The sequence below is a fragment of the Sardina pilchardus genome, chromosome 4, assembly GCF_963854185.1.
Source record: "Sardina pilchardus chromosome 4, fSarPil1.1, whole genome shotgun sequence".
In the NCBI taxonomy this organism is placed as follows: Eukaryota; Metazoa; Chordata; class Actinopteri; order Clupeiformes; family Clupeidae; genus Sardina; species Sardina pilchardus.
This window is the reverse complement of record NC_084997.1, coordinates 9634871-9649660: the sequence shown is the minus strand read 5'-3', so window position 1 is coordinate 9649660 and position 14790 is coordinate 9634871. Positions and strand designations below refer to the sequence as shown.

Genomic DNA, 14790 nt, shown 5'->3' with positions numbered 1-14790 from the left:
ATGCTCAGCCGCGGCTGATGTGACCTCACTTTATGAGGTCAATATTCACCCAAGACAGCAAACTGTGTGTGTGTCATATTATGTCACGAGCAGCCATTGTTTGTGTCTGCGCGTCTGTCTTGACTCCATTGTCTGCCTCAGCGCTGTGCCTGGTGTGCTGTGTGGAACAGGTGTGGGGTGAGGTCACACACGGCCTGGCTGGCCCTACTCTTCTTTATGCCTCCATAGTCAGTGTGCAGTCTGTTTAAGCAGCAGCAGCACTGGCAGAAGAGGCTAGCCGTTCAGGAGGAGAGTCACTCTTGGGCACTTTGCCCCATTGTAGTGAGATGCATGATGGGAAGGTTCAGTGCAAGGCTCCGGCCAAGGTGACAGCTGTTAAGAAGGGGGGGGGGGGGAATGAGTCTTGCGGCCATGGCTCTGTTGCTTTAAAAAGTGTGGGTGTTTTTTTAATGTGATATTGAAAGGATAGACGTCCCAGCTGCTCCATTGACATTTTGAATACAACAAACCTTATACTACCAACGACATGTTCCTAAAAAAGCGATTAAACTATAGGTTAATTTTCACTAGGATTCAATATTGCAGTATTGCAATATTGCAATAGTATGGTATCATTATTATTAAGTGTCATATTATTTTTTATTTCACGGGTCTCAATGCAAGCAAAAAGGCTTTTGAAAATCACCTTCTTTCTGACGGGCAGTCAGGGGCTCATCTCTCCTTTACTTCATCTTGGGTTTTTATGAAATGAGAAATGTCGGTGAGGAAAACAGTCCTAATACCTAATACCATTTGAATCACCCTTAAGGTAGCCAGGACACAAAGCAGTTCCTGGGTTAAGGGCTCAGACTGGCTGGAAAAAACACTTTTGTTGGCTGATTGTTTTGGCAGCAAAAAAAAGTGTTAAGTAATGACTTAATTCACTGTACCAATGGCAGTCAAGACACTAATATGGGTTAATCCGTAGCCTATGTGTTAGTAGCCTGTTTTTCTTTTCAGTTTGCCCGTCAGGCTGCTGACTTCACTCCATAGCGAGACAGTGACTGAGTCTGCTGTCTGCTGCCCCTCTAATGGACTCTTACATTGTGGGGGGCGAGGGGGTGTGGGGGGGTAGGAGTGGGGGTATTGTGTCTGTGTATGCACTTACTGCTTGCCCTGGTGCTGGAACACTCAGGCTTTTTGGACAAGGCCCAGCGAGTCAGAGTGTGTGAGTGTGCATCTGCGTGCGAGGGTAAGACGTGTGTGTGTGTGTATGTGCGCGCATGTGTGTGTGTGTGTGCGCGCGCGTGCGTGAGTGTGTGTGTATGTTTTCTTTTTCTTCCCTGTCATGACCAATGCAAAACCGCGCTGCCGTCTCCCGAGATGTGTGTGCTCCCTTTTGAAGCTGGCCGGGTTGAAAAAGGAGGGGTTTTGTTGGGCACCCTCTTGCCAAAAGCAACATCTGCAGCGAGCATGGGAGGTCCCTGTGTGTTCTAGTGTGCTCTCCGGTTTGATGTAGGCCCCAGTGACAGCTCTGCAAAGGCTACAACAATGCCACAATCTGTTCTTTACATGCTTAGAAGTGCTCCTCCCTTCATACATGATGCAGTGTGGTTGGCTGGAATCCCACAGGGAAAGTGACCCTTTCATTTAATTGGAAACCATCATGTTATGGAAATATTTTTGTCCGGCAGTGCCTAGATTTCCCCCTACACAGGACATCTTGTGCCTTACTGGAACTGGGCGTGGTCAGTGACATTAACATTATACTGTAGCCCGTTAAGTCTCATTCCCAGTGGTTTAGTCATTTATTGCCAATTGTGATCGTAGCAAACATGTTATGGTGCAGCCCCGAATGTCTGCATTATAATTCCTACTTTCTAGAAATTTCTAGAAAGGGGACCATGCGTTTTTTTCAGGTTTGAGGTTAGCTGGATTGTATTGGCAGGTGTGTGGATGAGGTCCAGTTCACTGACCAGAGCCTGGCCCCGCCCCCCTCCCCCATCACACAGCACTCCTCCCACCTGCTTCCTGGATGGCCCCGCTGAGCACCGTGCCAGCCACATCAGAGCGACTGCCTTGCAGGGTTAATGGGTCGTGGGCCTTTTATCAGTAATCTGGCTCCCCGGGCCGTTGGCACGGAGCAGGCCGTTAGTGCTGGTGCCAACGCCACACCCGAGCTGTGTGTTTTGACAGCACCGAATGCAAGTCAGCCAATAGTGTGGCGATTCCTCAGACCACTACTGTAAAAATGTGCTCAGGGGCATCCATCTGATACTGTACTGTGTGAACACACACACACTATTGTGGCCTGCTCTCCACAGTATTTACAGTTAAAACAGGAAAAGACTGTAAGGTCATGTTTTAGGTTGGTCTGCCGACTGCAGAACAAAGCATGAGCCTGAATGAAATAGGTACCCTTTCTGTCCCTTGGAAAAGAAAGTAAAGTTAGTGGAATCCTGCCATGAATCATGTCTTCTTTGTCTTGTGAAGAAGGGGAGATTTTGGTGCACTTACGATAGCGAAAAGCCTTGAATGCTGTTATTGCATTGTCATTGCAGGTGATTTATCGATTGTGCTTGAGTCTGTGTTTGGACCCTGTGTAAAAATAATGAAATTCCCATGCCCACAGTAACACCAGCATACTCTTTGTCTTTATTTCCCAGCCCTCTGCCTTGAGTTATATTGCATCTGCTGTCTTTATGGCATTTCATCCTAGTGCGCCGTTAGGGCTGTGATATACAGGGGCACTAAAAAAGTTGCGTTGGGGGGTGTCTTGGGCTATGCATTGCGGCAGTCAATGAAGCAATGAAAGTTTTGTCAGTGCACCGTTTCTTTTTACAAATCATCACTGCACACTTTAACAGCCCAACACGAATTATCACGTCCCAAACGGGCTTCAAATGAAACCCAAATGTGTGCGGTTGTTGTTGGTTTGGGGTCGGGGGGGGGGGGGGGGTGGGGGGTGTTGGGGGCAGACGGGGAAGGGGGGATGGCAAAGTCTCACCCCCTCCCCTCTCTCTCTCCTGGCTTGCCACCCAGGTCCTTTGGAGAAAGAGGCAAGAATTCTCCCAGCCAATGAAGCCCCTGGAAGTGTAGAAAGTTAATGACTCCCAGAGAAGGGCCTTCAGTAATGCCAGAGGTCTGTTTCTAACCATAAGTATTGTGACTGGGGTGTTAGTCCTGCCCAACACAGGCCCCATTGACTGATTGAACTGGGTGTGTGGAAGCTGCTCTCCATCACTTGGCAGCCATGACAGATGGAGTTGCACCAGCGTCAATTTGTCTGCTCTGATAAGTGCAGGGAGTCGCTGGATATCACAAGTAGTTCCTACATCACTTGCTGGGTTTCCACTCAGCTCAATTACATATTTTATGTGCATTCATTACAATTCAGTTAAGGAGATGTATATCTGTGTGGCGTTTCCATCAACTGTCTAATGTGGATTAAATATGGACCTCCTCCGAGGGTTCCGAACAGCTGTGGGATCAAATTGTAAGGTCATCAGGGCAGCGGTTAAGGAAATATGCAGGTAGAAATGTAAAAAATGTGAATAAACTGTTTCCATCCACTTCAACCGCATTTTACAGTATGCAAATTGAGATTTAATCCACACCCCTCTGGCAAATTGAATGCACATTTCAAGTGTTTCCAGTCAGAATTAAAGGGATATTCCGCCATTTTTGGAAATACGCTCATTTTCCACCTCCCCTCGAGTAAAACAATCGATATTTACCTTGCTCCCGTTCATCCAGCCATTCTGTGAGTCTGGCGATACAACTTTTAGCTTCAGCCTAGCATAGATCATTGAATCGGATTAGACCATTAGCTTCTCGCCTGCTAGCTTCATGTTTAAAAGTGACTAAGATTTCTGGTAATTTTCCCATTTAAAACGTGTCTCCTCTCAAGTGGTCCTCTCAATAAGACCAACTGAAAATGAAACCTGGCGTTTTTCTAGGCTGATTTGACATGGAACTACACTCTCATCTGGCGTAATAATCAAGGCAACATGCAAACGTACCATAGGCGCAGTGATATCGTACGCAGCATCTGAAAATAGTCCCCATAGACAACAAGCAGTAGTAGTGCCAGTAGTTTGCAAGTTGCCTTGATTATTACGCCAGATGAGAGTGTAGTTCCATGTCAAATCAGCCTAGAAAAATGCCAGGTTTCATTTTCAGTTGGTCTTATTGCACTTTCTAACTTGAGAGGAGACACGTTTTAAATGGGAAAATTACCAATTAGTCACTTTTAAACATGAAGCTAGCAGGCGAGAAGCTAATGGTCTAATCCGATTCAATGATTTATGCTAGGCTGAAGCTAAAAGTTGTATCGCCAGACTCACAGAATGGCTGGATGAACGGGAGCAAGGTAAATATCGATTGTTTTGCTCGAGGGGAGGTGGAAAATGAGCGTATTTCCAAAAATGGCGGAATATCCCTTTAAGTATTTAAATGGTCAAAATGTACATGAAAAAGTTGAATGGAAGCCCAGCTTCTGATTTCTGTCTCTTGAATTAGTGATCAATAATGCTGTTGTCTTAGCCTTTTCACAGATACAGAAAAAAGATAAATGTTATTTAGGCTTTTGCAAGTAATTTACATTGCACCCTTGACAAGATAAATTTGAGTGTTTTCCCTCTGTGACCATTGAGACAGCATCAAATGGTAGCTTTTATTGCATGGCTAACGAATACTTGCTCAGCACAGCACCTTGTCAAGGATCAGAGCAATAGTAATTATAGTCCAATCTTTTCCCCTCTAATGTAGGCCAATGGAGTGTAATCAGAGAGGTAATAAATGATGTCACCTTCTAGTGAAAGTGCAGTGTAAAGTTCAAATGGACCACTGACTGGCCAATGAACTTGCCTGACACACTTTAACTTCCCTCAGGCCATTGGGCAGTTGGCAGTTGCTTATGTTGAACTCTGATTAACTGTCTTGGTTTTTTGTTTATAAGTCAGCATGTGATTAAATGTTCCTTTGCATGAATAGTTGTCAAGGTTAGTAAGAAAGGAGTAGCTCAGGCAATAGAGGACACACAGACATATTAGCTCAGTGGAAAAATTCAACAAGAGTAATCAGGCTGTTTCAGGTTAAGAGGGTGTCACATAGTGAGCAGACTCTTGACCACATTGCATTGTACAATAGTGATTATGTGTGTATGAGAGCAAGAGACAGCAAGAGACATGGAGACCGGGAAGTGGGGGTTGAATGGTGCCAGGCTGCAATCTGTACTGAGGGTGATGTGAAAAATAGAACAAATCAGATTACCATTACAATGTCTAAAAGGATTATGGAGTTGGCATTACGGCTGCTGAACTTCATCAGAGCTCGTCTTTCCTATTCCATGCGAACAATGTTGTAATCTGTGGTAATTTTCTTGGCATTGGAGATTAGTTCAGGAAGACAAGGTTATCTTTTTTAACTCATAATATGATTTAGCCTATGTGCAGGGGTAAGCCTATATATTTTGTGCCTAAAAAGATAGGTTTACCTACCGGCAACTCATAGATGATGATTAGGTAAAAGAAATCTGTTCATCTTGATTATAATTTGAGTTTAAATGATCTAAAAATGTCTTGAATGTATAGCCTAGGAGTAGATGAAGTAGGCTAATGGTTCTTAATCACTCTATTCCCCCCCAGTGCAGAGAGTACACTCTGTCCTCTCCTCACCTCTACTCTCGCTTGCGTAATACTGAGGCATTAGTCTAAGTCTAAATTAGTGTATCTGTTAAGATCCAGAGTCAGACATGAACCTCTAGTCGTGAAAAGACTGTGTTGAGCTTTTTGTTCTAATTTCAGATAGTGTTTATGTTTTACATTTTTAACCATCTTTAGTGATATGAAGTCTGAGGAGTAGTGTTAATTGAATTTAATTGGATTACGCTTCACTTGAAGGTATCTACATAAGAATGACATGACACTGTCATGCACGTGTCATAAACATCGTAAACCAGTCATAAAAAAAGATTGTGTAGTTATCAAAATGAATCATAAAGGGATTTGCCAATAGAATGAAATGGCACGTAGTTCCGGTCCGGATTCCTAAATAGGCGTGTCCATTACGTCAAACATAAACTTTTCTCTGAATGAGCAATAAGAGAAGATGAATATAATTTTTGAATATTCTATAGTATAATTATGTACTATTTTATTGTCATTGTGTGTGATGCCAATGAAACATGGCATAAATAATTACTAATAACTTTGTAATTAGGACCTAGCTACTTCTGGACTCCTAATACAGGACAGGATACAGGAAATTACTCTCTTATGAATCGTCTCGCTTTATCAACCGTCTGTGTCATAAACATTAATGACTGAACGCTTCTGTCATTAAGTGTCATTCGATTTTGGTCATGACAAGTTAGGGTTAGGGTTAGATCTGATTTACACTAACATGAGGGAAGCAGTTAATATCCAAATGACCTTCAGACCTGTGGCTGCAACCAAGTTCAGTTCGTCCACCCAAAATAGATGTGGAGTCGGTCCTCTGAGGTCACAGTGTCGCCTTGAAACTTGGGGTCGCAGAATAACCAACCGTCAACAACTCATTAGATTATAGTGAGTGAGCACCTGTCACTACAGATTCCATCTAAATGGCCAGTCTGTCACCAGGCGTAAAAAGGCAGCCACTCTACCCTGGTGCAGTCCTATTTAAATATGCTTCTGTTTGGCCTTTCACAGCATGCCAGTCCAGTTGCTGGGGCTTGAGTATTGTGTTCGCAGTTTTGAGAGCCCTGAGTCCACATTCTGTGCAAACATCCTCCACACACACACACACACAAACACAACTCAGCAGTGGCTGTTTGTGGAGGAGGCAGAGTTAAGGGGGGAGGGGGGTGGTCTCTGGGATTACATGGCTAATCTGGAGACAGACGGGGGACACCTGTGCCCCTGCAGAATTTAAAGGATTAAGGAGCCACACTGCGCTAATGAGGGGCTGATTCCGGGCTCCTGCAGCACCTGCTGGGAACGCGGGGTAAAAAGGCCAAGCAAGGGACGAGGGAGAGGCCGCTCCCCGCCGCAGCCCAGCAGAGCAAAGAGGTGTCTGACACAGAGACAGACTGATCTGTTATGCTGGGGTCTACAGAGACTTTGGGCAGTGCTGCTGTCTGAAGATCATTGTGACTTATGCTGCCTAGTTGTGACATGACAGGAGTATCCGTCTGCGTCTGGTCTAAAAATGTAAGCGTCTCTATCAGTATGACTAGAATGCAGACTCTCATGACAAAAACACAGTGTACAAGTGATGCATAGCATGGAGAACGGAGACATACATTGGCGTTCACATTACAAAAGGTATGTAATTAGTGGACGTAGTGGACCAGTTTTCGTCACTTCCCCTCACTTGCGGAATTTTCCCACTCTCGTGCTGTCTGGCCTGCTGCTGTAACGTTACAGTTGCTGGGAAAGCCATCGTCTGGGCTGGTCCTGCTCTGAAGAAAGAAAGCCAGACAGAGGCTCCAGCTCAGGAAATGGTGAGGAAACGTTGTAACGTGAGAAAGGCAAGCGGCCTCACCGAGGAGCAGCAGGAGGAGGTGGCTGCTGCTGCGGCGGCGGTGGTGGTTGAACACAGCGCAGAGTTAGTGCCGTCCCACGTCCTCCACGCCCCGTCTGAAACAGCTGAGCAAAGAGCCCCAGCCTGCCATCGCTCGTCCAGGCTCATATCCCCTCATGTCATCAGTCGGCCCTGCAGCCCCAGATAGCTCTGGCCCCGCCGCTGTCTGAAGGCCGGGCTCAGCGGAGAGTGGGGGGGGGATTAGGCTCCTGGGGTTTGTGCCTGATGACATGCCGAGAAGAGTGGGGCTGGATCCTGGATCCTGAGATGCGGGGGCGGTGAAGGGGTGAGAGGCGCATTCTTAGCACTCTCTCCTCTCGTTTTTTTTGCCCCCCTGTCCTTCAGTTGCCAGACTCTCCAGGGCCGCATCAGTCGAGGCAGATCTGAGGGTGGGTAGGGCACGGCAGACACACAGCTTTCTCATCTTGTTTTTCAAGCGAGTCAGTTACACACAAAATGATTGTAAATCTATGGCTAGTCTGATAGAGCTTAGCTTCTTTTTTCGTCTTTTTTGTCAAGGATCTATTAGTCACACAGTATTTTTTTTCCATCCTTTTCATCCAAACAACCCCTGTGTTGTCTATCTGATTGAAATTTTCATCCATCTACCGAAACTGATATTCTGGAAGGCAGGGCCTGAATCATCATTGGTCCCCGTTCCAGTCCCTGTGTGGATTTGGATTAACACAGTGGAAAGTTCTCTAGCCGTAGTCTTGGGGTCAGATAGGAGCTAAGAGCATCTTTGTCTGCCGGACAGAATCAGGGGTGTCTCCTCTACAAGGCTGAGAGAACTATTCAGGCTTTCCTTTCTTTTGAGTTTCCCCTCCTCTCTCTAGTAGCCTTGTGGCATTACTGCCTAGCTACAGGCTTCATAGGATGGCTCCTGTAGCCACTTATCAACACTAAAATAACATTGACAACAACGTTGACAGAACATGTTAATGGTTTGCCCACCTGTTTTGAACTTTGGATTCACTCCCCAAAGTCTACCATCTTAATGATCTATGGGTCTTGTTTTTGGTTTGCTCCTAGATCATGTGCTCCTTGACGGAACTTCATAAAACATTATACATTACGTGACTGGACAAACCTGACCGGTGGGAAGGTCTCAAGATCCAAAAATACTGCAGCTGAACAAATGAGGCCTGTGCAAAATGATTAAACTCCACCAAGCACCAGAATGTGTGTGTAGTCATAGCCCTAGCCTCAGGAGGACGGCTTAATCATAGTGTAAATCATGCATTCAATACTACACCAATGAAAAAAGTCAATGTGGCAGTGGCAGTGCTTGTTTTCTTTTTTTCCCCACTGGCTATTTCATTTTGCCATGGACCTCCGGGGAAGAGGTGGGTGTCGGGCTTAAAGCCTGCTGCTGGTGACTCATGTAATAACTGGCCAACGAGTCTCTCTCTCTCTCTCTCTCTCTCTCTCTCTCTCTCTCTCTCTCTCTCTCTCTCTCGCTCGCTCGCTCACACTCCCTCTCTGTCTTCCTCTCTATCTCCCTGGTGTCTGCATTTTGTATGGCACTCTGACTTTAAATCAATAACGCTACAGTTTGTTTAACGTTAATGATGTCGTTAGTCAATGGAGGGCCTATTTCTGGGCGGCTTGTTTGATTGAAGTCTGACCGCCACAAAACACTCACAAATGACTGTTTGACCAAACTGCTCGCCTGCATCTTGAATTTTGTACTGCACTTGGGAGGGGGCCACCATATATCCAACAGACACTCAACTTATAGCCAAGAGTTCAAAAGAAAAGTGCCTTGCCTGACTTATAGAGACCTCATTCAGGCAGAATTTTCCATTCTTGAAAAAAAAAAAAGAGATTGTATAGAGTGGAAAAAGGATTGAGACAGCACACAAGTACCTTTTGGACCAGTCCCTCATATCTCACAGCACTTCAAGTGGAGGCCGCCAGATGAGAACATAAACTTTTGTCTGACGTGTGACCTTTACGCAAAGCACATTTTTTACCTGAGAGTAAAAAAGCACCCATGCCCATTGGCGTCAATATAGTCCGATCATTCTCTGTATTATATGTCAGTGTGCCATAAGTTTGAAACATTTTACTTTGATACATGACGTGGCTACTGGCTACTGTATTTTGTAGTTTATTTTTATATACTTAAAATTAGGGTTTTATTTTAAAATACATTTTGATGTATTTTTGTCCATCCCTGATCGCAGGAGAAATCGATACAGAAAGTACTTGTAGGCTAATGCAGCTATTTTCTTTCAGATATTTGATAAGGCTTGTTCATACTTGCGGATATCAGTGAATTCCTGCAGTCTGTGATACGTAGACACAGTAGCTTAACAGATGAGCAAATATTTCATTCACCTGCTATCGTTTGACTTGTGGTCATACTCCTTCTCATTCCCAGTGTTGGTTTGATTATTTTGGGTGAAGAATGTGAAATGGAAAGTGCTCTTTTCCTCTCCTCTCTGTATAAACAGCTTCTCCTTCTCCACATAAGTGAGTCGAAGTGAAAACCTGGTAGCTGCCTGTTATTAAGTGCCTGTCAGGACTCATTTTGCTGGGGGAGGTGTGGTGGATGATGTAAGTGACCTCTGCTTGCGTTGGAAGATCACCAGCCATGAGTGCCCAGTCTGGCCAGCTGAGGGCAGCTCATTGCCCAGGACAGGTTCCCTAGAGGTGATACAACAGCACATCGACATTTCAGCTCCACTCCCAACATAATGTTGTAAATTAATAGGACCTCTGTTCATTAATCCTTTTCCTCTCTTACTGGTATTTCAACTGTGACATCCAGTAAATGAACTGGGCTGATTCACAGCGTCATGTTCATCATTTGATTGACAGTGGCTGTGCTGTTATCTGAGTCTGAGTTTGCTAGGTGCAGTGGAGGGCCTCCCTTCCCTCTGTGTGTTTGTGACCTTTTAAGAGAAGAGCAAGAGATAGTGCAGGCTAATGGATCTCTCCAGGACTCCATCTCCTCCGGAGCCTGCAGCTGGTGCATCTCCATGCTAATGTCATTTCCTCTCCCTGGCGGAGCGTGAGGGGAGAGGGCCAGCCTCTGCAGATCATGTGTGTCCATAAGGATTCTTGCCTGCTGAATCAGCTGTGGTGGTCTGTTCACCCAGTGCCCCCCCCACACACACACCCAGCCACCAGACATCCTACAGGCATGGCCTCTCAGCAAACACAGAATGTCATTCTGAGCATTCCCCCCCTTGGTTTCCATGGCACCCTGACTGTGAGTCAGATTACCTGACAGTGATTCACATTACTGCCGTTCACAAGACCCTCTGTTCCCGAGTGCAGGCGTCAGAGGCGAGATAGACGCAACACCATTTTGGTTTCAAATTTGTTTTGTTTTTAAGACGAGCTTGTTGTGTCTCCTAGGAACAGGCAAAAGCACTCATGGTGTGACCTCGAAAGCCTGTCTCCTTTTGTTTGTTTAACCTTTTAAAGTCCACTCTATTAAAAAGTCAGATGAATATTTCAAGTTGGAATTTTTTTTTTCCATCCCCTGAGAAATTGTTGACTGTGTTACCAGTCCATTGTGGCGATAAATTGCCCAAAGTGATTTTGTTCCCCTGGTCTAGCTCCTCAGTCCTCACAGCCCCACTGTATGCTAATACACCCAGCCAGTCTCTCCCGACAGCTCAATCTCTCTAATGCCCAGTGGTGGCACAGGCACAACGTCTGGAAAAAACGACATGGCAGGATGTTCTCATCTCCCCCTGCAGCACCGCTCGCTCATTGAGACACACGTTGGAAAACTCGGCAAAGGAAAAGTCTTGTGACTGAAATCACATTGATAAATGAGACAGTGCGCCGAAGCGGAGCGGCTCTTTGGGCCCCGTGTTTTCTTTCCTTAAGCGGAGAGGAGGGGAAAAAAAAACATTCTCACCACATCAGCAGTGTGGTTTTCTTGCACTCGCGGCTTGTGGAGCGTCAGCTATCACTAGTTTTGCTGTGTTTGTGTGTATGTCAGGGGTTTGCAAGCTGCTTGTGTTTGGGTGGGTGGTGCGATTAAGCTCTAATTGTTTCAATCTTTTCTCTCTCTCTCTCTCTCTCTCTCTCTCTTTCTCTCTCTCCTGGTAATGCACAGAAGGGTGGGGTACACTAGAAAGGCTTTAGGGGCCAAAGCGAGACAACTGGAGTCCTTTTTGGGGGGAGCTGCACTCAGCAGATGTGGAAAAAGTAGGGCAAACAGGGGGAAAAGCGAGGGAGTGAGGGCTGTGTAATGGGGAGAGAGGAAGCAGGCCTTGTTTCTTCACATGTTCAAGTTTAACCAACATATGGCCAGATAGGCTTCATGCATTAGCGCTGAACTGGCCTCAGAGTCTCTGTAACAAAGCAGCCTTATATTTCAAGGCTCGGCATTACCATATGGGATCAATAAAGTGGAGTGAGAGAAAAGTCCGCCTTTTGATGGCGGATAACAAGAAGCTGTGTTCCAGGATGTTTATGTTAATTAAAGCAGTGAATTCCGACATTATTGGTGTCCAGATCTGGTTTTTGAAACTTGCATCAGAGCAAATACAGTAACTTGCCGGCTGCAAATAGCTGACATCAAACTGCCACTTTAGCACAGATTCTTTCATTGAAGCTGCGCCGTGCAGAGGGGGAGCGAGCCCGTTTAAGAATCATGTGAGAAAATGCAGTCATCTGAAATCCATTCAGGGACTTATCCTGAGCCTATTTTTACCCGTACGATAGGAAGTAAACACGCACTTCCCAGTCTCTGTTGGTGTTGGGCGATGTTGTGTGTCCTTGCGCTCGAAGGCTGCGAGCCTCTCTGACACAGACAGCGGCGGGCGACGCACGCCCACGCACACACGCACGCACGCGCAGGCATGGCCCGACTGAGGAGGACGGCTGCAGGATTACAGCAGCGCTGAGTGAACACACTCCATACTGCTCATTAAGCGCACGCACACACACACACACACACGTGCGCAGACTGTGCACACACACGCACACACACACACATGCAGCGCTGAGTGAACACACTCCATATTGCTCATTACGGAGGGGTCAGGGCTCGTTGTGAGAGAGATGGATCTCAGCAGTCCCGAAGTTACCAGAGAGGATAAGCCTTCATTAGGAAACTCCGCAAACTCTCTCTTCTTTCGTCTCCTCTCCTCGTCCTCATGCCTCGTGCCACTCTGCTGCTTCAATATTCTCTCAAACTATCACACTGTAGCTCCTTTTGCTCCCTTATCCATAATGAATCACACACCACGAGCTTTGATATCTCATGAATGTGATTGGACTGATGTAAGCCAATATGTAAATGTCTGTTGAGTGATGTAATATTTTTCGGCTCAGCGCAGGGTTGCAAGTTTGGGTCTTTTGTGTTGTGTGTGGTTCTGCTGACAGCTGCACTTCATCTGCTAATCTGAGGCTTTCATCTCTTCCCCTCGCAGAATTCTATGAACCTCCCACCAGACAAAGCCCGGCTCCTGCGGCAGTACGACAACGAGAAGAAATGGGAACTGATCTGTGATCAAGTGAGTGGCATTTGTTCTCTCCAGACAACAAAGGAGGTGATGTCGGATCTGGACGAGCCCACCACAGTCATGACAACATTGTTGGACTCACCCACTTGTCTGCTGAACATTTTTTGATATTAGCCTAATGAATAGAAATGGGAAGAAGGAGACACTTGTAGTCAGCTGTGTGTTTCTTTATAATCACTCTGGCCTTCATCACAGTGGTCTTGTCCAAGCGTAGCTTTCTCAACTAGCCAGAAAAGTTAATTAGCCAGTTTGTCATAGTTAGCCACAGCATAGCAGGAATGTACTGTATCTTAGTTTGTTATGGCTTATCTGATGTAGTCCCTGCTGGCCCCGCATAACTCTGCTTGTTTCATGTGAGTCCGTTTTATCATTGTAAATTGAATGAGAATGAGAATTATGTTTTGGTGTTCTACCAAAAGACAGATCTTACTACCAAGCACAAAAACATGGCCTAAACTGACTAAGTATTGCTTCATTCATGTAAATCTGGCTCTCCTTCAGTTGAAGTCATCAGCAGCCACCTCTTCTAACCTCACCACCTTTGTCGAGCAGATCACTTTCAAGAAACCCAGAGTGAAATATCAAGCTCTTTTCCCAGGCCTACATGATTTTTTTTTACCATTTTACTTGAAAGGCCTAATCAGGCAGTTTGAGGTGTTTGGTTTCTGTCTAGTCTGTTCTGTCTGGCCACACATGAGCACACATGAGGGATGAGGAGAGTGGACGACTTTTGTGTCGAATCGCTCCCGCCATGAAATTCTCTTTGTATCCATGGAAACAGTGCTATAGGTGAAGGTGGATTGGGGAGGGAGGGCTGACAGGTATGGCAAAATAATGTAGTCATCACCCCCACATCAAACAACCCAGTGAGTATCAGTACTTATGAATATGTCTGAAATTATAGCCTAGACTAGTAACATTACGCCTGTTAAACTCTGGGAAGTCATAGAATAAAATAGATCATGATAACAATTCTTTCTTAGTGCATCAGGCGTCGATGGCTTTTGGGTTAGTCCTGTTTGAGGCATAGCATTTGGACTGGACTCATAGGCTCCTTAATTAAACTTGGAGAGACAATTCTGGAGACCTCTCCCTTTTCAACTAACAAATGATACAGTGGACTTGTTTATCCATTTCTGATGAGAGAAGATATAAATAATGTCACGTAATCAGTGTCATGTAATTCCTGGACATTATTCCATTATGCAGAGACAACCCACCCCAGAAGAGATAAAGCATCAGCAGGGTGGGGTTGGAAAGACAACAGATTTGTCTGTCTCTCTTGCTCTCTCATACGCAAACGAACACAGACCTACACACACGCGCGCACTCACGCATGCACACACGCACGCACGCACGCACGCACGAAAACACACGCACGCAAACACACACATGCATGCAAACATACACAATAGACACACACAGTCACACACATGCAAACACACACACACATGCATACACACACGCGCACACACACACACACACACACACACACACACACACACACACTTGCAGTCTCTGAGGAGCAGGGGGATTTTCTAAGGGCTTCACACATCCTAATTGCCAGCGTCATTCTCTCCACTCTCCAAATCCTCTCTCTGCCAACTATGTGGAATCCTCTCTTCCTCTCTCTCTCTCTATCTCCCTCTCAATAGGATATTACATTCCAGCCCATCCCTCATCCCCCTCTCCCACTATAGTTCCAACTTAACCCTTCTCCCCCTGACACCTCCAAGTCTCCACCATGGCT

General features: G+C 45.7%; 1 protein-coding gene across 4 annotated transcripts in view; it reads left to right on the top strand.

The window, feature by feature from the left end:
- The window catches only part of fmnl2a (formin-like 2a), a 61488-nt gene that overhangs the window by 8303 nt on the left and 38395 nt on the right, over positions 1-14790 (top strand). For all 4 annotated transcript variants that reach the window (XM_062534040.1, XM_062534043.1, XM_062534041.1 and 1 more), the window contains exon 2: positions 12948-13031. In XM_062534040.1, coding sequence (XP_062390024.1) covers positions 12948-13031 — 84 coding nt within the window. The remainder of the gene's footprint in view (positions 1-12947; positions 13032-14790) is intronic.